This window comes from Vespa crabro, chromosome 10 (genome assembly GCF_910589235.1).
Source record: "Vespa crabro chromosome 10, iyVesCrab1.2, whole genome shotgun sequence".
NCBI lineage: Eukaryota > Metazoa > Arthropoda > Insecta > Hymenoptera > Vespidae > Vespa > Vespa crabro.
In genome coordinates, this window is record NC_060964.1 from 1,741,239 (window position 1) to 1,764,594 (window position 23,356).

Genomic DNA, 23,356 nt, shown 5'->3' on the forward strand with positions numbered 1-23,356 from the left:
CTGTTATGCATTTTCTAATCCATTAAAATATATAAGTTAATCCATTAAAAGATTCATTAATGTATATTATCGATTCGTTAAAATATATAAATTTTGCATATTTCAAAAAGATATGTTTACTTTACAAATCATCGTTACGACATAGCGATTATTAAACAGAAACTATGCCATTATGCTTAATATTAATCTTTTTTGTCTTCTCGTTAAATTATAATACATGAAATATATGCGCATGTGTATATGTATATAAGGCACATATAAAAAACAGTGATCACTTTCAAAAATCAGTACATTTTTTAGATTTACACATATTATTGTAGAGATCAATCTTTCAAAATTTTTTATTTTAGTAACTTAAATATCTATAACGTTCTTATCTATAAAGATCTTATAAAATTACTTATAAATGTATATATAAATGTAGAAAAATTTCATTTTGATTATTCATAAAACATTCTTGATTAATTATTTATCAGGAAAAAAATATACTACAAAATAATAATAAACCTTACTATATAATTATATATTGCACTTATCTTTTTTTTTTATAGTATTGGGTTGATGTAAAAGTTCGTCTCACTGTTTATATAAAAATTAAAGAAAAATTTTATTCGTTATTTTTAGTAAATTAATTATTCATCAACCCAATATATGCAATATTTGAAAATAGGTAAAAATTAATCTATCAATCTCGAATATCATAATAATAAAATAATATATAATTATTATTAATAATTATTTATAGAAATAAGGTAATAGTTTATAAAAAGGACAAATTTCTTAAATATATATGGAGCTATTCGAAGAAATTTGGTCCATTTATGGTAACATAAATTTCATAATAAAATATAAAAAATATGTTAATATATATACATATATGTATATATATATATATATATATACACATATATATGTGTTCTGTATATATATATGGTGTATATATTTACATATATATATATATATATATATATATATATATATATATATATATATACACATATATATATATATATATATATACACATATATATATATACAGATATATATATATACAGATATATATATATATATATATATATATATATATATATATATATGTATATTTGTTCAAATTCATAAAATATTAATAGTAATAGGTAATCTTTTAATATATAGAATGATGTTTCGGAACAAAAGTATTAATATAATAATATTGCAATACTGGAAATAATAGAGAAATAGAACACATATAGTTAGAATAATAAATAAATTTTACACATTGAATATGCAAAGATAAGTACAAAACTGTACGTATAAAACACATTTCATGTGTTAAATATTTTTAAAAAATACTAATATATACAGGGTGAAATACAAGAACCTAACGATTTTTAAATGTTTTATAAAGAGACTTAATATTGTTACTTTTGTTTTGATAAAAGTCTTTGTTTTCCATATAACAAGGGCAACAATGATTGTTATGGTGATCTTTCATATCCTGCTCGTTTGCCCGATTTAACGTTATTGGATTATCTTTACAAAATTGTATTGTTCTCTATGACCCATCAATATTTAAGATAAGTAGAATTATTAAAATTAAAAAATTGAATTATATTACAATTATTTTCTATTAACATGAAAATAGTAAATAAAAGATGCAAAACTTAAGGCATTATTTCATTAAAAAAATCTTTAGATTCTTGTGTCTCGCTCTATATATCACATATTTATAATAGAACTAAGTGATAATGAAAATTCTTATTTCTCTAATACAAAATAGGAATTGTTCTTTTTTTCTTTCCTTATAATAAGTTAAATGCAATTGGCAATGACGTTAACATTCTTATAAGTAATACAAGTTTGTATAAAGTTTTTTTGTCAGAAACTTACATAGTAATAAATGCAAGTTAATACAGAATTATTCTCGTAAACGCAAATATTGAAATGCTGTTCATATAAACTATCTTAATATTTAAAATTTTCAAAAATTCTGAAAGAGAAAGAGAGCAATTATTTCATTAATGAAATAATAACTTTATATTATTCCCTAGCTATAATTAAACTCATTAATGTTTTCAAATATTAACAGCACCTATCATTATTATAAAATGATATGTAAATGCAACATTGCACCACTGTATGTAACAAATTTATATCATTGCTCTATGATATACTAAGAATAAGCAAATAGTTTGAATGTACTCACAGACCCATAGATGTCCACTGTAACAAATTTACTAAAATCTGCAGATATACATACTTTTGGAATACAACTTGGTGGTAATTCAAGAGCGCGCAATAATTCTGTCTTTTTACCATCTCTTCCTACTTTATATTTCCAATATGAAGATGTATTTCCAATTTGATTGGAATCTTCATTTATTTGAAATATTTCAATTGATGAATTTGACAATGGAATACATGTATCTGTACTGAAGCATTCAGGTAATAAGAAATTGGAATCTGTACTAACAGAAGGTGTACTGATGCTGTGGAGAAATCCTTTACGACTTTGACGTTGTTTTTGTGTACCGTGATTGTTTAGTTGAACGTTCCACCAAGCTAATTCATCTACATTTACTGATAATAACAGAGGAACTTCTGCAGTGGCTGGACCCCAATTTAATTGAGTAATAGCACTAGTATGAAAATAGAGTGTTCGCATAATCTTTTTTTCTTCTATATCGATTATCTAGAAATATATACAATTTTTATATTTCTTATAGAAGAAAAATACGGTAATTTATAAAATATGTTTTATACATATTTATCAATATTTAGACTTACTGTAATATTCCCAGTTTTAAATCCGACTGCCAAATATTTTTGATCTTGTGAGATATCACAGTACGTTGGTTTATCCATAAACAATTCTTTATGGTATAATTCTATTTTTATGCATGGAGGTGTTACAATATCGTCTTCTTGTAGATTATATAAAAATAAGTGTTGGCTTTCACTTAACAAAGCTAAAAATTGTTTTCTACAACTAAAGCAACTAAAATAGATGTTTACATTTTTATTATCAACCGTTGCTTTACTTATTATTGTCCATTTGGTGCCACTAATATTGTAAAGAATTATAACACCATTTTGTGTTACTGTTATAATATATTCATTATGAACTTCATGTATTGAAATAATACATCCTGCATTTTCTATCAAATATGCTATTTTATTATTCTTCCAAATCTATTAATAAAAAGATATTGTTTAGTAGAAGAATTAATTCAAATTGTGGACATATTTAAATACACTTACCCTCAAAGTATCACTTGTCTCTCTGCATATGATAACTTCATCATCTTCAATTCTTATAAATTTTATAAACTTTGCACTTTCAGATAACTTCAATATATTGGTAGTTGTCTTACTTTCTACATCAAATAATGTGACCATACCTTTATCCGTTATATAAACAAGTTTTTTACCATTAGGAGAAAGTTTTAAACTTATTATATCCCCATCAATAGGACTGGATTCTGCTATTATTTCATCGCCAAATAATATTACAACTGAATTTGTATGTGTCGTTTTTGCAATTATATCCTCTTCTCCAAATGATTGTACAAGAGCATCAAATAGAAGACTTCTAAATGAAATAATGAGACAATAAATAATTAGTTACTGCTTAAATTTAATAAGATAATAATAAATAATATAAGCTGAAAATATGTTTTTACAGAATAAGTCTTCTTATACCTGACTTCAGTGGATGCTTCTTCAATGGGTAACTTCCATTTATGCAATAAATTGTTTTCATTACCGCAAATCTAGACAAAAATATATTTAAATAGATAATATATATTAAATAACATATTATATCTTGAATTATTATAAACATTTCTTATTCTTTCAAAATGTTTCTGATTTATTAAATAAATATTATTACTTACATAATGATAACCTTCATTCTTTAACCAATATGTATCTAAAGATGTCACGCGGCTTTTATATGCCGTGATAGGATGAAATCCACCATCTAATTTCCATACATTCACGAGTCCTTCCGAATCAGCTAACACTAAATAAAGGCCATCATATGTTATGGAAGCACAGACATAGATTGTTTTATCATTTTCTGCCTTTTTCTGTTTTTCATAATTACGTATGTAATCAGTAATCGGACAAAACCACTTTACATGAATGGCTTTCTTTTCAGTAACAATAATTAATGAATTGTCATGTTCTGGAACGTTGTGAAAAAAAATGACCTTTTGTTTTAATAGTAGTGGATTATATTGTGAGCTATAAGTGTATTCATTATTATCTTTTCTATAAGTTACAAGAAAACCACACGATAAATCCATTGTATGCAACAGAGAACTTTTTGTTGTAAATGTGATGTATCGGAGGTAACTGTAAGTAAATTTTATTTAAAAAATTAGTAAATGTGATTTATATTATAAAAGAAAATTATTTATATATAAACATATAATGTATTACTTACTTGTTGTTGTGTTTAGCAGATGTTAGAACATTTCCAGCTTTATCCCAAACCTGTAAAAGTATAATATAAATAAAAAGAATTATTCTCAATATTACAGATAATATAATTATTAAATCATATACTTGAATTGTTCCTTTATCAGTGCATGCAGCAATACGTTTATCGTCATGTCCGAATGTAACATCCAATATAATCTCATCTTCTATTGACAATGTTTTTATACTATTATGTCCCTCATTTGCATAAATATTTTTCCAATAAGTTTGCTTCTGTTTTGGAATTTGGAAATTTTTATCCCATTTATTAAAATAATTATGTAACGTAAAAAGTTCGACAACACCTTTACATAAAGTTAAAAAGAGTTGTCCATCTCCAGAGACTACTATCTTTTCGATTACACTTTCCTTTTCATATACTTTATATATTATTTGTTGCTTATGTTCAGAATTCCATTGTATTATTTCGCTAGTTTTATTTCCAATTAAAATTACTTCCGGGTCATCGGTAAAACACGTTGTATATGTATCTGTATAAACTTCTTCACTTTGTGTTATATTAGTTTGTTGCAATTTCGTACTGTGAGATAAGTATAAATTGTTGATTCTTTCCTTAACTAAATTTTTTGCAGTTTCCATCACATAACCAGGATGGGAATAATTCATGGCAATCTGTACCAAGTCTAAACATTTCTTTCTCCTATGTTTGGATATATTACTAGCTTGTTCTTGTAAAAATTGTTCTATGTCTTTCACCTTTGTATTATAACTTTCATTATTATAATATGTTATATATTTTCTATATTTGTTAAAATCAATTAATAAATCACATAAACCTGTGTGATTTATCTTTGCTTCAAGAAAATTGAAGTCTAAATAGAGTATGGGAAATTGTTCATGCAAATTAGCGAGATCTAAATGATGACCAATGTAGGAGTAACTGTAATTATCATTTGGCAGTTTAGAGAAATCATTATTGCAATTTTTACGATACTTTTCAATAAAGCATTTGTGCATTTTTGTAAGTTCCTCTTTCCCTAATTTTCTTTTTAAGTGGCACAATAAGAGATCATGAACTCCGTATATATAGTAGTTTAAGTTATCATTCCATTTCATAACTGCAAGGGATTTATGGCAAAATTCTAACATTATTTCTCCAACTTCGAATACATTACATGACCAAAGAACTTCTAAAGTCTATTATAAAAAAGAAAATACAAATATATTAATTACATAATTGTATTTTATGTTATAATAATATTGTTGTAAAAGATTCATTGTTTTACCTTTGGTGTTATATTCACATCTTCACTAAAAATTGCTAACTGTTCATAACAGGTTTTTAAATTTAACGGTAAACGTTCGATAAACATGTTAAATACAGCTTCTTGCTTTTCCAAGAACTTCGTCATTACCCTTAACAAAAAAACTATATTTAGCAAAAAATATCTTTGGAATTTTATTTTATTTCTATTGCTTTCTAATGAAAATACTTACATATTATTCGTATCTTTATTTTGTATACATTTTAGATAATATTTCCATCTATCATCATGTATTTTCATATCATTTTTAAATTCTTCAAAATGGGCAGAAAACATAGCTATAAGTAATGGCATACCTTTGCACTCTTTATGAATTAACTGTGCTTCTACAGGAAGTTTATCTATATCAGTATCTAATACTTTAGCAAATAAACCTAAAGTTTCTGCTTCCGTAAAACCATCATTCATCTAAAAATAAATATGAAAGGAAATATTGTAAAACATATATTATAAATATTATAAAACTGTCTTGAGACAATTTTAATCTTTTATTACATTAATATAATATTATATTACTTCTATTATAATTCCTCTTCTTTCATCCAAAACATCTAGATCAGTAGTAATTACAAGAGTTTTGCATTTAAAATCAAATGCATTCACAATATTCTTATCATAAACATCTTCTAACACCAATAAAGCATTATGGTTTTCTTTTTTATTAAAATGATTTGATAAAAATACTTTAAAAAGTTCACTGTCTAATGATTCAGTTAATGATTCAGGATTTCTTATACGATGATAAAGTCCATTTAATTGTTTCGTTATTTCTTCGTCGATAAACTGTTCGTATTCATATTTATCGTCATGTTTATATTTGCATCTTTTATCATGTCCAAATTTAAGCCAATAAATTTTATTCTAAAAACAAAAATAATCTTATATAAAAATCTTAAAAATTTTTTATTTATTTATTTGAAATAATTTATTGGATTGATAAGTTCTTCTTACATGAAACAAATCTTCTGCTAGTTTTGTGTCATTTAAAGTACTAGCTGTTAAACATGATTTACCAAATCCTTTCATTCCATGTAGAATGAGATATTCATTTGGTTTTAATTTCTTTAATTCTTCTGTTAACTTTTTCATCTGTATAAGATTTTTTGACATTAAAGATTACTAATTATTGGCACTATATAATATGATATTTTAGAATATTAAAGAATTTACATTAATCAATAATTAAACTTACATAAATGTTTCCAAAGTGTGTATATTAAAATGAAATGAAGTAAGCATGATCAGAAAATGATTAAAATAATATATTAATATAATAAATTGTAAACTTTTTTATAACTATTTTCAACATACCTTTCCATCTCTAACAATTGTTAACGATGATATGGGTGGAAGAATTGGAGATTCAACAGAATTCCTACCAGTCTTTTTTGATTCTAATTCATCCATACCATCGCTGAGCCATTTATAATGATGCTTTAAAGATTCACGGAAAGCATTAAATGCATTTGATCCCCGTCTTATAAATAAAAATTGTATGATGTTAAAATTAGCAAAAAGAAGGGGAAAAAAAAGAAAAAAAAGAAGAAATTTTAAATATAACAATAAAACTTACTGTGGAAGGATATCTAATAAACGTTCTGCCATATTTTTAAGACTAGTACCAGATTTAATGTATTTCACATCTTCTTTTTCTAAAATATAGTTACCTGCTAATACAGATACTATTCCATTACGTACATCCATATCATCCACTATTTTATCTCGTAATTGTATTAAAATATGTTGATGCAATTTCTCCATTTTAAAATATATTTATTTTTAAATATTCAACTGTATATAATATTGTAATGTATTCCTTGGTCTCTAAAAATATGTGTGACAAAAAATACAATTAAATTAAAGAACAAAAAAATTTTTCACAATACGCACAATAAAACTTTTCATAAACGCACAATAATTAATAAAAATAATATAATATTAGTATCAATTATAAGGAAAATATTTAAACCAGGAAATGAAAATGAAAAAAATGAAAAAAAGAAATAATATGTCTCACATACTTTTCCCTTTGTGATCACTTGTCTACAATTTTATTGAATTTATCACAGTCTTTGTTCACAAGCTTACAAAACTACTATACCGCTCATTGGAAGAACGCTACTGGGAATCACAAATGGAATCTGCACGTAAAGAACCTGTTCAGTGTTGCCATGTTTCTTCTAAATAAAGTTGCATCTGATTGGTTTAAAACTATCGTAAGATTCGCGCCATCGATTGTTTCCAAGTGCTCTAAGATAAACTCTTCTTTCTTTTTTTTTATGTATGTAAAAACAAAAATGTAAACAAATATACATTTTAAATAGCAAATAAATAGTTAAATTTCATTTTAACGAAAGAGGAAAAAATTTATCGTTCACGTATCTGATATAGATTATTCTATGATGAGTGAAGAGGGATATCTCATATTTTATACGTTCCTGAGAATATCCCGTTATGATGATTTCGTAAAACGAATTTATTAGAGATTCCGTCATATTTTGGCCCATCACAAAAAGATGTATTTTTTGTTTCAGTTGACTCATACAAATCAATATGGCGGAAAAATAAATATTATTTTCAATATACTTAATAATTTTATAGTTATGATATTTTGTATGAGTCACATTATTTATAGATCTATTAAATGTATATTTAAAAAAAAATATTATTATAACAAAAATATAATTTTAAAACTTTCTATAATATTTATATTAAATTGTAAAACACTAAGATAACAAATAAAACATTAAAGAGAAAAAGAAAAGAAAGTGACTAGGAGGTTCAGGTTCGATTATTAACACTTTATCGACCGCTAGCCTATTAATCGGCTTTTCGATTACCAATGTTTATCGACCGATAGCCTATTAATCGGTTTTTAGCTATCGACGGGTTTCGTCCAGTGGGATTTACTGTTTTGTTAGGAGCTGTATATTAACCTCTCCATATTCTTACGAATTATAATATTTTTATTTTTTACCGATTACAATGGATAAAGATCGTCCAGATGAATGATAAACACAAAAGCAATAAGCATAACACAATGAATAGCGAAAATTTTGCCGATACTGGGAACAAATGTGCGTGCGACTAAGTCGGTCCTTAACCTTTTCGCTCCGGAACGCTTGCGCCACAATGTGATCGCTGTGAACGGACCGCATTACAGAGCAGTTGCACTGAACTACGGAATGCTACGAAGTAATTAGAAGTCGTTTCTTATTCTTTAAATTTTATAATGACATTTATTATATTCAGTAATATCATCTTACTTTCTAAAATATAAAAATGTATAATCAAAATTTATTTTTTTTTAATATTTTATTATAATGTTCATGTAATATTTTTAATACAACGAAATTACTAAAGTATTTAAAGCCGAACATAAATCGTGTCTGCTCTCACTCGCGAAAAATATTCTCTTAAATTTTCTTTTCCTCATGTTTTGATAATGGGTCTAAAAAATTTAATATTTTAAAACTCAACATATTATCACAAAGGCAGAAATTGAATATTTATTGGTATATATTCGACGCTGGCAATGTTCTAAAGAAGACTGAAACTGTGTATCGTTAAAACGAAACACAATATCGTCTTGTGGTTAGTGTTTTATTTCATAATAGTTAATTGCTATTAAGACATGCAGCGTTGACAGATATTCGATTAACAAAAGTATTTCATGTAAAGTATGAAATTAAAATATATATGGTATGAACGTATATGTACGCTCTTCGTACCCGAGCGACCACTTTTTCAGAGCGTATATATACGCTCTTCGTACGTGAATGGTCATTCTTCGAAGGCGTATATATACGCCCGTCGGAGCGAAAGGGTTAAAAAAAGTAACGACATAGAAAATATTTTTGAGATGTTACTATGCAATGCAGCCATGAAAATGTTATAAAAATGATTTATCTTTTTCATAAAAGAATTTTTATTAAAATCAAAGAGAAATGGAAAGAAAATACTTATTTCTATGATTTATTTTCAGAAATAAAAAATATCTACAAAATATATTGATAAAAAAAATTCTGCGATGGCCGGGAATCGAACCCGGATCAACTGCTTGGAAGGCAACTATGCTAACCATTACACCACCATCGCAATTGGTAATTGGAATTATTTGGTATTATAAATATTTTATAAATGTCTCAAATATTGGAAAAAAGTAAGAGGAAAAAAAATATATGCATCTGCGATGGCCGGGAATCGAACCCGGATCAACTGCTTGGAAGGCAACTATGCTAACCATTACACCACCATCGCAGATATGAGAACACGTTCTTTAAATAGGTAAATATACATATTAGATTATACGAATGAAGGGAAGAAAAATAGGAAGAAAAATCGATTAAAATAAAAATCTAAGAATAATCAAATAAAATCAGATTTAAAAGTATCGCTTTAAAAGTATCTATATTATTAATACGCAAAGTTGAAAACGGATATCGTGAAAGTGACTGTTTATGTTTTTATCAGCTTTTTTAATCTCTTTATTCTAGATTGTAAATTGTCTTTGACTAAATTGTAAGTTGCTATGAGTCACACAGATATGTAGAGAACACATATTTACATTAGTATATTTTATCTATATAAAATATAATAATAATTGTAAAAACGTTTAATTTTCATTACAATGATAAGATTATAAAATAACAATGTGTGGAACAAAAAAAATATGTGTATGTATGTATGTATGTGTGTGTGTGTGCGCGTGCGTGCGCATGTGTGTGTATATATATATAGAGATAATTACAAGATGTTATTTATTACAGGTAATTACAAGAATGTAGGCGAATTAGTGATCGCCAAATTCAAATATTCAAATATTCCAATTGTATTGAAAATAATAGTAAATGCATTTTGAATACATTCGCAAAGTTCGTCTTCTGTTTCTATCGTCTTTTTTTAGATCAACTCTTTTGCGTGACCTCATGAAAAAAAATCCAAAGACATTAAGTCAGGTAATCTAGGAACTTAACTGACTATTGGGAAATTATTAATTCGAAGAATGTAAATAAATCATACATATATTTAAAAGCATATATCTTTTCAATAAAACATTTTTGGAGATAAGTTTATATGAACTTTTTTCAATCATTTATACGTAGTATAAGTTTGTATATAATATATTGTACCTTAGTGATACGTAGTATATGTTTGGTCCCATGCTTTTTGGACACTCTGTATATATACACACACACATATGCGTATTAAAGGTTTTGGACGGATCGAACAATTGGCGATTAGTTTGTCGGGCGTACGATTTTATCCTTCATTTGACCGTAACCATCGGCCATTGATTTCGGAAAAGCAATGAACACACATGCCGCATTGTTTCCTGCACACCAATTTAGGGGCATTATCCAGGGGGAAATAATGCATATACCATCCGCTTTTCAAAGCTCCGCATCTCGCTAGGCAACTATGGTTCATCCGGAAAAATGAAAAAAGTTTCTCTAGTCCGACCACTGTCGGCCGCGAACATTTATTAAACAACTGGCAAACATTTCGAGTTATAGAATAACGTACGAAACACGTTTATATCAAGTCAACAAAGCGAGATAAGTTTTATGATTTTCTATGATTTATGAAATTCAGATCGCAGTGGCGTGATTTTAAATAAACGAAAATAAATATTATCCTTGTTGATATCGATTTTACGTGTGAAACTCGGTCGTTGTCGGTGATATTATTATGATAACGTTTCTCTCGGTCCTTTCATTGTCAATTCGACGCAGGTGTACAATGTATTTAGGAATTTTCTATGGTGTTACGATCTGATCATACGATCATGGAAACAATCGATGAAAATTTGATTAACTTTGAGCAACGCCACTTACACCGATCTATATTATTAATCATCGGAACATCGTTTATTTCCATGACTAATTTGTCGCGTGTCTTTACTATATACATATGTGTGTGTGTGTGTGTCACGTTGCTTTACTATATATATACACACACACGCGAATGTTAGTGCACGCTCTATCAAAATTTATGTCGCTTTCGTGACACGTTCTCGTTATTCGAAGATCTTTCCCTCTCTCTCTCTCTCTCTTTCTCTTTCTCTCTCTCTCTTTCTCTCTTTCTTTCTCTTTCTCTTTCTCTTTCTCCTTATCTCTGTATATCTCTAGTTCTTGATATCTGTACATATGCGTATGCTTTCGTAATTCCGATATTCTCGAATCTTCTACTATTATTATATATTATCGATTGGCAACGATTAATCATACATTTTATCTTCGAATTAAATTATTGTTATATGATAGATAGGCGGAAGTTCATTGCCAAATATCGTTGACAAACATTGATTGACAAACATCGTTGATGTTAATATATATAATTTTTTAGGTTTAATACGATATCGTCATCGTCTTTAATGATATAAACGATAAACTTGTTTCACACAACGAATCGATCATCTTCTTCGATATGCGCATACACACACTTACTCTTATACACATATACATCATAACTTTCATACGTGTTCGATATCCCGTGCAACGCATCACAGCTAATACGAACAATTATACTGATACGTTCGTTTTCCCCTTTAATCCCTTTGTTGTAAAAAAAAAAAAAAAAAAAAAAAACGAAATTTCATTAGAAGCACACCCGGCGCGTTGTGTAAATTACGAACTCGCTGATCAGACTAGACGCACTTATCTTCGGATTTGCATATTGCGTGTAAGTACCTTGACTCGTCTCTTTCCGTATTGCAGAAAAGTATGAAGGGTTACATAAGCGTAGGCACGAGTCTTTTCTACGTTGACTATTTTTTATTAACGAATCAAATAATTGAAAATATATGTTTTTCTCATTGAAAACTTTGACTTAAATTTAAACATTTTATTAAAACGCGTCTTTTATATATCTCTACGAATTAAATTGTACATAAGGTTATACTCTATACATTCTTTACGAAATATTTTATACTAGATCTAAAGTTTTTTTGAAAAATTCTAGATTATATAGGTTTATATAATTTCGAGGGCGGGAGGAAAAAAAGTGAAAAAAAAAAAATAAAAAACTACAAAATTCGTCTTACCTGTATGAATTTTTTTTTAAATTTATTCATCAAAAGAAATTTAGTGTAATTTATAGCGATTCATTTTCTAAACCATTATAAATTTATTCTTATCCATCATAGTTTGACTTGCTTTCGAACGTGAGTTGATTAACTTAGCGATGCACTTTCTTTCTTTATTTGTTCGAATCCCTTTGACACAAGCCCTAAATGCGCATCCAAGTAAATATGTATTTCGTTATACTACATTATCCCTTGCTAAGTTTGTTAGTCTTCCAAACAGCGATTACCCGCTTTGGGACAGATCGTTATCGGTTGTATGTCCACTTTCTCCACAGTAACTGGCAAGGGAGTACTTCTATGTTGTATAAACACAGCAATCGCTCTCTAATATAAGCTTTGTAAAAGTGATCTCCTCATGAATACTTTTTTTTTTCGTTATATTAAAGAAAAAAAATATATAAGCAAGTTTTAAAAGTGAATATATATTTTTGAAACAAAAAATTGTAGAATAAATTGCGTGAATAAGTTAGTATAATATAATATAATAAGTTGGATAATGAATTGCAATATTTATCATTTGTCGTATATTCTAATCTTATAGTATATATATGTATATGTATATGTATATGTATATGTATATGTATATATATATATATATATATATATATATGTATATATATATATATATATATATATATATATATGTATATATATATATATATATATATATATATATGTATATAAATATATAAGGTGTGCTGTTCATCTCGAAAAATTAGAATATTTCGTGAAATTCTGAATTTACCAAAAAAATATTTTTAGAGATTTATTTGGCATCAAAGGATACACCATATGGTGCCAATTTTTTTTTTGCGGGACAAGTGATGGGGAAAATTTTAAAGTCAAATTCATTTTTTTAAAGTGGAATTATATATTTATCTTTCCATAGTTCGATGACATTTGTGACGACGAATTTAACCTTATATTATATATGATTATTTAATATTGTATACCGTTATAAATTAAATTATAAAATTGTAAGTTCTTAAAAAGTATAATCCTGTTGTCAGCTGTTAAGCTGCATATAGTAAACAAAGACCGAACTTCTTACGAAATAACTTTAATTTTCTTAGGATAGAAATTTAAAAAGAAAAAGGGAAATAAAAAGTTCGTACTTTCTTCAGACCAGAATTATATTTTTATAATTACTATTATAGTGCTATATTTCATTCCATTGTATAATATCTTAATACAATTTATATATCAAAATAAAAATTTATATAAATATCAAATGCAATATATTTTCTATTTATTATATTAATAATAAAAAATGAAAATAAAAATATTTAACGTAAAAATTACTATCCTTACTTTCATTATCTGAAATATTGTCCTTACAATTTGAAATTGTGGATAAAGTGTACATTGTTCCCACAAGATGAGATTTGTATTAGGATTATATGATACATGCGTAGGTGGCACAAGAAATCATGCCACTTCCAGGTAAGTTATACTCCCCTATTAAAAAATTCAATTTATTGGAAGCGCGTAAATTTTTCCTGCAAATCAGGATATGTATCAGGATCACATGATGCGCGAAGAGGTGACACGCGAAATGGTGCCACCTCCAAATAAGTTATTTTCTCCTGTTAGAAAATTCAAACCATTGATAGAGAGAATATCTTTTCTGCAAATTAGGATTTGTATCAGGATCACATGGTGCGTGAAGCAAAGTCATGACACTTCTCTTAAAATTATATGCCTTTGTTAAGAATTTTAAATTCTGGAAAAAGTGTACTTTTTTCCCGAAAATTGTACTTTGGGAACATTTTATCTTTGTGAAATTAAAAAAATTTGTTTCTGAAGCTTATTTTTGTATTACATATTTACTCTATAGAGACTAATATAGTAAATGGGAAATATTTGGTGTGGTAATGGTCGAATACAAGAAAAAACGCACTGAATTTTTATTCATCATAAACATTTATTTTAATTTCAATTTGCACAATTATACTTATACAATTACAATTACAAATACATTGTATATACTAGTTATAATTATTTAATCATATAAATTACAGTATAATATTTTACAATACTATATAATTTAAAATCGATGGTTGTAGATAAAACGAAGACCGTGAGCCATGACATGTTTGAGCTTCGTCATGCTGAAAAAGCTCTCTTCGATGCCAGGGAGGAACCTAAACCACTTGCATGGTCACCGTATGTGATCATATTTCCTCCGTAATAATCTCATCGGGGAAGATGACAGAAGATCATTTACAGAAATGATGACAGGCAGATGGGTTTGTACTATCAGAGGTGATGCTGAAGGATTTGTCGAGACAGGTGCCGAGCGAGGCATAGTCCATTGGGTTGTCTTCGGATTATACGGCTACGCTGATGGAGGAGTGAGCTTATGTAACACAATGTAATATAATGTATAATATATTTGTGTATATATATATATATATATATATTTAGTGTGTTTATATATTCGTATAAATATTGTATATATACTTGTTCAAAACAAAAAATTGCCATCACATGATATTTCTTTCATACCAAACAATTCTGTAAAAAAATTTTATTAATAGTTTTAGTCCTTCATGACATATACCAATTTTTCAAAATAAATATGATCGATATATATATATATATATATATATATTTATATATATATATGTTTATATATATATATATATATATATATATATATATTTATATATATATGTTTATATATATATATATATGCTATTTTAATTGACCTCGTTGTAATTGAACGAACTAGTATGTTAGGAATGTAAATTCAAAAAATGAAAATATTTTAAAACTTTAAAAAAAACGATCAAATAAACAGTGCGATTTGATGTTAAATCTGATATTTGGTTTGTAAGACCAAATGTTCAGATTGAAAGGGATAGAGGAGCTTTAAAAATAAATTAGGTATTTTATTAGGAGATTAAGAAGATTGACTACTTGTAATATCCCTTAATTAATAATCTCAATGAATTACGAATTTAAGATGGTGAATTGAATTGTGAGATATAATAATTACTGTTTTAAAATGAACTAGATTTTAAAATGCTTATGTGTCGAAGTAGGTCAGACGGTTTTCTTGAATGTTGAAGAAAGTAAGTTTCTTCAAGCACGTTAACTTTTCATTAAATTTTTTGATATTGGCAAGAAGAAGAAGTCATTTGCCGGTTGTGATGAAAGTTTGAAAAAATTATTATTGAAAGTCTATTCTCGGATATTTCAAAAGAATTTATGGAAAATTTCTTACAACTGAAAGCTCGGCCGACTCAAGAACAGAACTTTCAAAATATCTTTATTTTTTCCTGATTGTCGAACGATAATCAATTGTTAAATATAAGAATAAATTTTCGTAGGTTACTGTTTCCGTTCGTAAAGTGTAAATAATAATATCGAAGTGTTGTAAATATGTTCCTGACTCTATGACGTCCCCAATAACATACAATTTTTTTTTGTTTACATCTCCTAAACTATAGTCTCGTTAAACGTGCTATGCCATCTAGTATAACAGCAACGTGAAACTTAGTTCACGACTTCGTTTCGTTCGAAAAGTAATTTACTTTCCCGTTCTCTCCTCCCCCCTTTCTCCACCAAGAATAAGCGACCAGATTACATGAACTTTTTACACGAACTATCTCTTTCGAATACGTTCGAACGTTTCGACTTCTCTTCCGGCAGAGCCGATAGCACAACTAACACGTTCACCACTTCCCGGAAGTTGAAAACTCTACTCTCGCTGAGCCCCTTATATTTATTTCTATCTTGTTTTCGCCGCGGTCCAACGAATATTCTAGCTTCTACCAAGCTAGAATCGAAAGATAAGGAACAAGAGAATGCATTATCGGGGCTCCTTGTCTTCTTTCGGATCGGGTTCCGCGTCGTTTAACCCTTCTCGATCGTCTTAGGTAAGTAAGAAGGAGAGATAGAGAGAAAGAGAAAGGGAAAGGGAGGGAGAGAGAGAGAGAGAGACTGACTGAGATAGATTGGCAAAGGGTAAATTCGATCCTCTTTGAGGTCGATCGATCGACACCGTCGGTCTAAGCACTTCAAATAGTGCTATCGTGGTATGCGTCCAGGAATGGCAATAACGTTGATAGGATAGTAATATGATTATCACCTGTGCAAGAGGGCACCGATAGTGGTGCTACACGTATAATTGGAGATGGGATTGAAGGGGTGGATACGATGCCGCGCGTCGACGAAGTGGGAGGAGAGTGGGTTAGGTGGGCGGCGGGATGGTTGGGTGGGGAAGGGAGGGAGGGAGAGAGAATGAGAATGAGAGAGAGTGAGAGAAAGAGAGAGAGAGTCAGAGAGAGAGAGAGAGAGATACACACAAGTATAATGCCATGCAAATACAGCTCATCACTTGGGTCCACTAGGAATAGAGTGCATTAATCCGCTAATGCACATGGGTCCCGTAAAATTAGATTCGGCCAGATTTAGCCGGAAATGCGATATTTCAGTGTCGACCGAATTTCCTACGACTCTGGTCACATGTATACGAAGAGAGAGAGAGAGAGAGAGAAAGAGAGAGAGAGAGAGAGAAAGAGAGAGAGAGAGAAAGAGAGAGAATGAGATAGTACATTGGCTCGCTACGAAACGCAAATCGCGCGAAACGTAGTTACTCGTGAGCCGGATTAATGCCTGTATATATCGTAGGATACCTTTGGCAAGCCATTATCTCGATAATTCTTGAACAGCAATGTTACCGCGCGAGTTTCCTCTCTAACGATACCTCCTCTTTGCTTCGATCTTTTACAATATTTTATGAGTCTAACGGCATATCTAAGACGAGTATATTATTCCTAACGATATGTTTATTTGGTAATTCTTTTTATTTTTCTTTTTTTTTTTTTTTTATTATCGTCTAGAACGCGTTACGATTTATTTTATATTTATTTCGATTCGTCTTTCAAACAACGATCAATAGATAAGATCTAATAGATTTTCGATATGATGATCTTAATTTTTAGAGATTTAACTCACGAATGTTATAATAAACGTTACTTTCGAATTAATCAATTATTCGGGTCCAATTAATTTTAACGAATTCCCCTGAATTCACGTTTATTGGTTTCATTAAAGCAACTCGACTGTACGTACTAACTTGTTATCACTCTCTCTCTCTCTCTCTCTCTCTCTCTCTCTCTCTCTCTCTCTCTCTATCTATCTATCTATCTATCTATCCATCTATCTACCTATCTCTATCTCTATCTCTCTTGTTCGATGACAGAAGCAGCTCCTCCTGCAAGCACGTTCAACCGGTGCACATTCTGCAGACTGCAGCATTCAGAATATGCCTAGATTTGCGCGTTCAGAGCGAATCGGAAGCGTGAAAATGCGTTTATTCTCTGTCTCTCTTTCTCTCGCTCTCCCGCTCTTTCTCTCTCTCTCTCTCTCTCTCTATCTACACTGTCAATACCGATCCTGTGATCCTGAGCCTATATTCCGAAAAGGGATATGCCCCGCGGGACGTCGACGTTCGGAAACGCTCGGACGTGCTATTATCTACGATTTGGTAATTAAATCCTTTTCGATTCGATACGATGTGGATCCAAGGACTATCCGGGATCCCATACTCGCCATTGTTATTTCACTTCCGTTTTTTTCCCTTTCCTTTCTTCGTTCCGATGATTATTGGAGAACTTGAAAAATTTTCGAAAAACTTGCATTAAAAAAAAAAAAAAAGGAAAAGGAAAAGAAAGAAAGAAAGAATAACATGGTTTTATAAAAAAAAAAAAAAGAAAAGAGAAAGAAGGAAAGAAAAAGTAGAGTCCTTTATTGAAATAAGTCGACGATATTTTCTTTTTTTTGCCTTATTTCTAATAACACACTTTCGCAACATATGTTTTTATTATTTTTTGTTTCTTTTTTTTTTTCTTTTTTTATTCTTTTTTTTTTTACTGGACTTCGATCGATCGTTTTAATTGTCTCTAATTAAATATTCTTCTTTCTCTCTCTTTCTCTCTCTCTCTCTCTCTCTCTCTCTCTTTTCTTTTTTTAATAATTATACCGTTCTCAATATTCGCGGAGTCATCTCGCACGGCTATAATTATTGAAAAGTGAGGGTGAACATTAGAAAGGTAGGGAGGACTTTCGATGAATTCGAAAAACTGAGGAAGATCGATGCGCACATGTGCGCGTTAGGTAGGAAAAGAAAATTATGATGATGCGCCATATTGGGAGAAACCGTTTTCCGGTTTTATGTCGGAAGTGGATGATGATGATGATGATGACGACGACGACGACGACAACGTCAACGACGAGCGACGAGCAAACGATCCCTCGACGTATGTACATATATATATATATATATATATATATATATATATATATATATATATATATGTATATATATTATACATACGTATGCCTATCGACACGAATATGCTAATGATTGGCGTACGGCGTTAGAGTTATGCTAATTTCATTATGATTCACCGGAGCAAACATATGCCGTTTTGCCGTTTTATTCCGACCACCTGCAAAGCTTTTAATTGTGTCTATGAATTATTAATTGGACATTCTTAACGTCCCATTTTTTATTTTCTTATTCTTTTTTCTTTTATGTTTAATCTCTACTTCCTTCCTCTAATCGTTTTGTGATTTATAATAATCAATTTCTAATATCGTCAATAATTGTTAAACGTGTTACTCAAACTAGTTCGAATTTTTTTGCTACGACGAAATAGATTAGACTAGATCAGATCAGATTAGATTACAATGGACGATGTAGACGAAAATAAAAAAAATAAAATAAGAAAGAAAAAAGAAATATATATATATATATGTAATTTATTATAATTATATTCATATATAAATACATAAATAAATAAATAAATAAATATATATATATATATATATGTATTGGATAATATAATTATATCTGATTATAATAGATAAGAAAATTCACAGATGGCGCAATCAGAATCTTTCTAAAAGTTCAGCATACCCTTCGATGAAAAATTTGGCCCTATTGCATATGTCAAACATCATAAAGAAATTCTATAACAAGCAGGATCTTATCTGTGCCAATCGCGACCTAACCATTCTAATACATAAATCTTTTTTCTACGACGTTCTAAGACTTTTATTGGTATCGAACAACCTTTTGTAACGTACCTTCGCTTCGTAGTTTCTTCCAGGAGAATGCTAATTAACAATTGGCAGTTCGCGCGCGACGAAATCGTAAAACGGTACGTTGGCACGATCTAACAAGGCGTGAAGGGTGAATTAGGCGATGACGTCACGAGCTACTGAAAACATTTCGACTACTACTACAGATACCAGTATGAATACGTGAATTGATGTAACGTGTGCTATCACATCAACATCATCACTACTACTACTACTACTACTACTGCTACTACTACTACTATCAGCAATGTGAGAGAGTCAGAGAGGAGAATGAAAGAAAAAGAAGAGGATAGATCCCCGCAGGCTCGTAAACTGGCGCAATGGCCCTGAGAAGAGAGAGGGAGAACGCTTTGGTCGGGCCAAAAAGCGGACGGAGGTCGTCAATGTTGATGATGCGTGGATCACGATGTACTGACGGCTCCATCATAGCCCTAACCTCCCACTCTAACATCTCATCCCTCTCTCTCTCTCTCTCTCTCTTTTTCTTGCTCTCTCTCTCTCTCTCTCTTTCTCTGTGCTATTCACCTCTCAGTGTAGCCTATTCCATTTGCTTTATTGAAATAAGTTTCGTGATCGAGTCCGAGGACTCGACCCTTCCAACAATGTCCATGATATTTGATATTATCTAGTTTTTGATGGATAAGAAATGATGAGATTAAAATTAATCGAAGGTATATGATATTTTTGATAACATTGTTAAACTCTTAATGGCTATATTATAAGAACGAGAATTTAACTCCAACCAAAATTTTGTTTTAAAATATTATTTAATAAATAATTATTTTATGAGGAGAAGAATGAGAAAGAGAAAGAAAGAGACAGAAAGATAGAGAGAAAGAGAGAAAGAAATCGATGTTCTATAATAATGGATTTTCATTTATTTTACTATATATATGTGTGTGTGTGTGTGCGCGTGTGTGTGTATGTGTGTGTATATATATATACTTAATGTTAACTTTTAATGATTAAAAGTGTAATTAGGAAAAGTATTCTTCAATTACTGACTAGTTAGTGACACCCCTCAAGTGACACGTATAATACTTACTAACGTGTACACGCGAAGTACAAGTACTTACATACGAGTTACGTATGTAACTAATAATTACTTCGCACACTTTTACACGTTTCCTTCTTTCTACAATATCTCTTTTATTTTCACTGTGTTCCCCTTTTTTCATACTCAGTGGGACTCTTTAAAGCGAGACGTTGATGAAACGGGTTCTTTTTTTTTTCTTTTTTTTTATTCTTTTCTACCGCATTGCGATTAACTCGTATCTACGTAATTATAATTAACCTTCGATCCAACGGCTATCGTGAGCTTCCGGACTCTAGGAAGTTTGCAGCTGCTATCACGTCGAGCGTTACGGTTACCTTTTTTAGCGTAAAAAGAAAAACAAAATGAAAAAAAAGAGAGAGAGAGAGAGAAAGAGAGAAACGGATACACAGAACGGAAACGCGACCGTTTGATTTTTTTTATAAATAAATACTACGTTTATTTATTTTTTTATTCGCTTTTATTTTCCTTCGTTATTGGCAAAAATTTGTTCAGATTGTATTAAGCGCATTTTTTTCTTACGTTCCCAAATTCGACGTTGATATTTTGATCATTCATGAATGGTAAAAATATTTGAAACTAAACGAACACGTCGAGAAAATGAAAGTGATAAAAAGAGTATCGTGAAGATATAATAAGCTTTTAAATAGAAAATCGAACTATCGAGAATCGATTTGTCTTTCTTTTTCTCTCTCTCTCTCTCTCTCTCTCTCTCTCTTTTTTTGTAGACAAAAGGGAATATATCCTTGAAGGGTGGTCGAGAACGACGGCACACTCTTTTCTCGCCCTCCTACCATATTCACCCCCGCCTTACCGTCACATATTGACGCCTCCACTTTATTCAATTGCTCGTCCAACACGAGACCGACCTCCGACACGCTTTCGCCCCCAAGCGCTCAAACACGTTTTTTCGCTTTCCTCATTTCCGGAATCGAAACGAGCTCGGTGTTCTTCGTACTTCCGGATCTTCGTGATCTTCACGAACGGACAAAACTGTTTAGCCTCTGACCACTGGCATCGGCATCACCCCCATGGGGTGGATAAAAATGCTTGGAAAAAGAGGAGGAACAGGAAAAAGTGAGAGAAAGAGAGAAAGAGAGAGAGAGAGAAAAGAAATCGATACGAACGAACGAAGGGTGCACGTCTCGGACGAGCCGTAATTTTTCTCTCATCGGGCATCGCTCGAGCATTTTTATTGGTAATTAAAAGTCACCGGGCTGTGTGATTGGAATTAATGGTCAAATGGTCAATCCGCCGGGAGGGAAAAAAGCGAGCTGTAAAATCGTCTACCACAACCACCACCACCACCACCACCATCGTCAACTACCACCATACTATGACGATACGATCGTTCGTCTCGAATTTTCTGTCTCGATGTTACGGACAAGATTATTCCCTTCTCTGATTACGATTTTCGTCCGAACGAAAAATCGTTCGTCCTAAATTATTCTTTTAATATTTCTTTCTTTCCTTTCCCTCATCCTTTACGTTTCTATCTTTCTTTCAATTCGTTTGACATTAAAATTATTGACAATTATTCCGATACATTAAGATATATCTCAAGAAGGAAAAGAAGAAGAAGAAAAAAAAAATAAGAATTTAATGTCACGATTAATGTCGCGATGCTTTAGAAAAAAAAAAGAAAAGGAAATAAAACGAACGCGATGAAATCTAATGTAGAATCATTTCTTTTTTTTTTTTCTTTTTTTTTCAACGATAACGTTAATTCTGACCGATAAATAAATCTAAACATTAACAAGGTTTTATTTATCGCGACATTGAAAAATGACTAAATAGAAAATGAAAGAACGCGTAGGAGCAAAAAAAAAAAGAAAAAAAGAAAAAAGAAAAAAGAAATAAAGAAGAAAGAAAAGAAAGAAAAAAGGGAGAAAAAAAATTATTTTTCACAACGAGTAAAAAGATATCCCGACGAAATACCAATCGTACGTCGAGGAGTCGAATTCTTTCGCAACGCTTTTCCAACCCCTTGACATTTTCTAGGTTGGGTTCGGTTGGGTTCGCGACGACTTACGACGATGAGGGGTCGAGGCTCGACGTCTATCTGTCATTACGAGAGATTTGTGCTCGTCCAAAACCGAAGTTCGACCTTCTGTGCCGCGTTACGGTTATGGATCCTTCTATTTTCTTCTCTCTCTTTCTCTTTCTCTCTCTCTTTCTTTCTTTAAGCAAGTTCTAGACACACGCACGAAGGGTGGCATAATCGTCGACGAGCGTATATAACAATCCCAAAGGCATAACCCGAAGGAAGGCATGGAGGTATAAACACTATGAGGCTCACTCACTCCGGAAATGGAGAAAGGAAGAGGAAGAGAGAAAGAGAAAAAGAGA

The 23,356-nt window shown here is 30.2% G+C and overlaps 1 protein-coding gene and 2 non-coding genes across 6 annotated transcripts; all 3 read right to left on the reverse strand.

Annotated features, from left to right (window-relative positions):
- Positions 1 to 1,142: 1,142 nt before the first annotated feature.
- Positions 1,143 to 8,926, reverse strand: LOC124427210 (apoptotic protease-activating factor 1). Of its 4 annotated transcripts, none has more exons than XM_046969800.1 (14): positions 8,728 to 8,926; positions 7,324 to 7,574; positions 7,062 to 7,227; positions 6,702 to 6,839; positions 6,267 to 6,611; positions 5,923 to 6,158; positions 5,712 to 5,841; positions 4,552 to 5,622; positions 4,430 to 4,479; positions 3,876 to 4,338; positions 3,682 to 3,752; positions 3,241 to 3,571; positions 2,767 to 3,171; positions 1,143 to 2,671 (listed from the first exon to the last, which is right to left on the reverse strand). In XM_046969800.1, the coding sequence occupies exons 2-14, from the start codon at positions 7,509 to 7,511 to the stop codon at positions 2,153 to 2,155; spliced, it is 4,113 nt and encodes a 1,370-aa protein (XP_046825756.1). In that variant the 5' UTR covers positions 7,512 to 7,574; positions 8,728 to 8,926; the 3' UTR covers positions 1,143 to 2,152. The 4 variants fall into 4 exon arrangements, with proteins under 4 accessions (XP_046825756.1, XP_046825757.1, XP_046825755.1 ...); XM_046969801.1 differs by having other exon boundaries at positions 6,702 to 6,830; positions 7,772 to 8,926; XM_046969799.1 differs by having other exon boundaries at positions 7,772 to 8,926.
- Positions 8,927 to 9,776: 850 nt separating this feature from the next.
- Trnag-ucc lies at positions 9,777 to 9,848 on the reverse strand. Its single transcript has one exon. It is a non-coding gene; the product is annotated as a tRNA-Gly (tRNA).
- A 90-nt stretch (positions 9,849 to 9,938) lies between these two features.
- Positions 9,939 to 10,010, reverse strand: Trnag-ucc. Its single transcript has one exon. It is a non-coding gene; the product is annotated as a tRNA-Gly (tRNA).
- Positions 10,011 to 23,356: the final 13,346 nt, after the last annotated feature.

Bases quoted from the DNA above. Each gene is read 5' to 3' on its own strand.
- LOC124427210 (XM_046969800.1), bottom strand. From the start codon at position 7,511: ATGGAGAAATTGCATCAACATATTTTAATACAATTACGAGATAAAATA. The intron at 6,840-7,061 runs GTATGTTGAAAA...AATCTTATACAG, and splicing joins CAATTGTTAGAGATGGAAAG to ATGAAAAAGTTAACAGAAGA. The intron at 4,339-4,429 runs GTAAGTAATACA...ATTTACTTACAG, and splicing joins TCTGCTAAACACAACAACAA to TTACCTCCGATACATCACAT.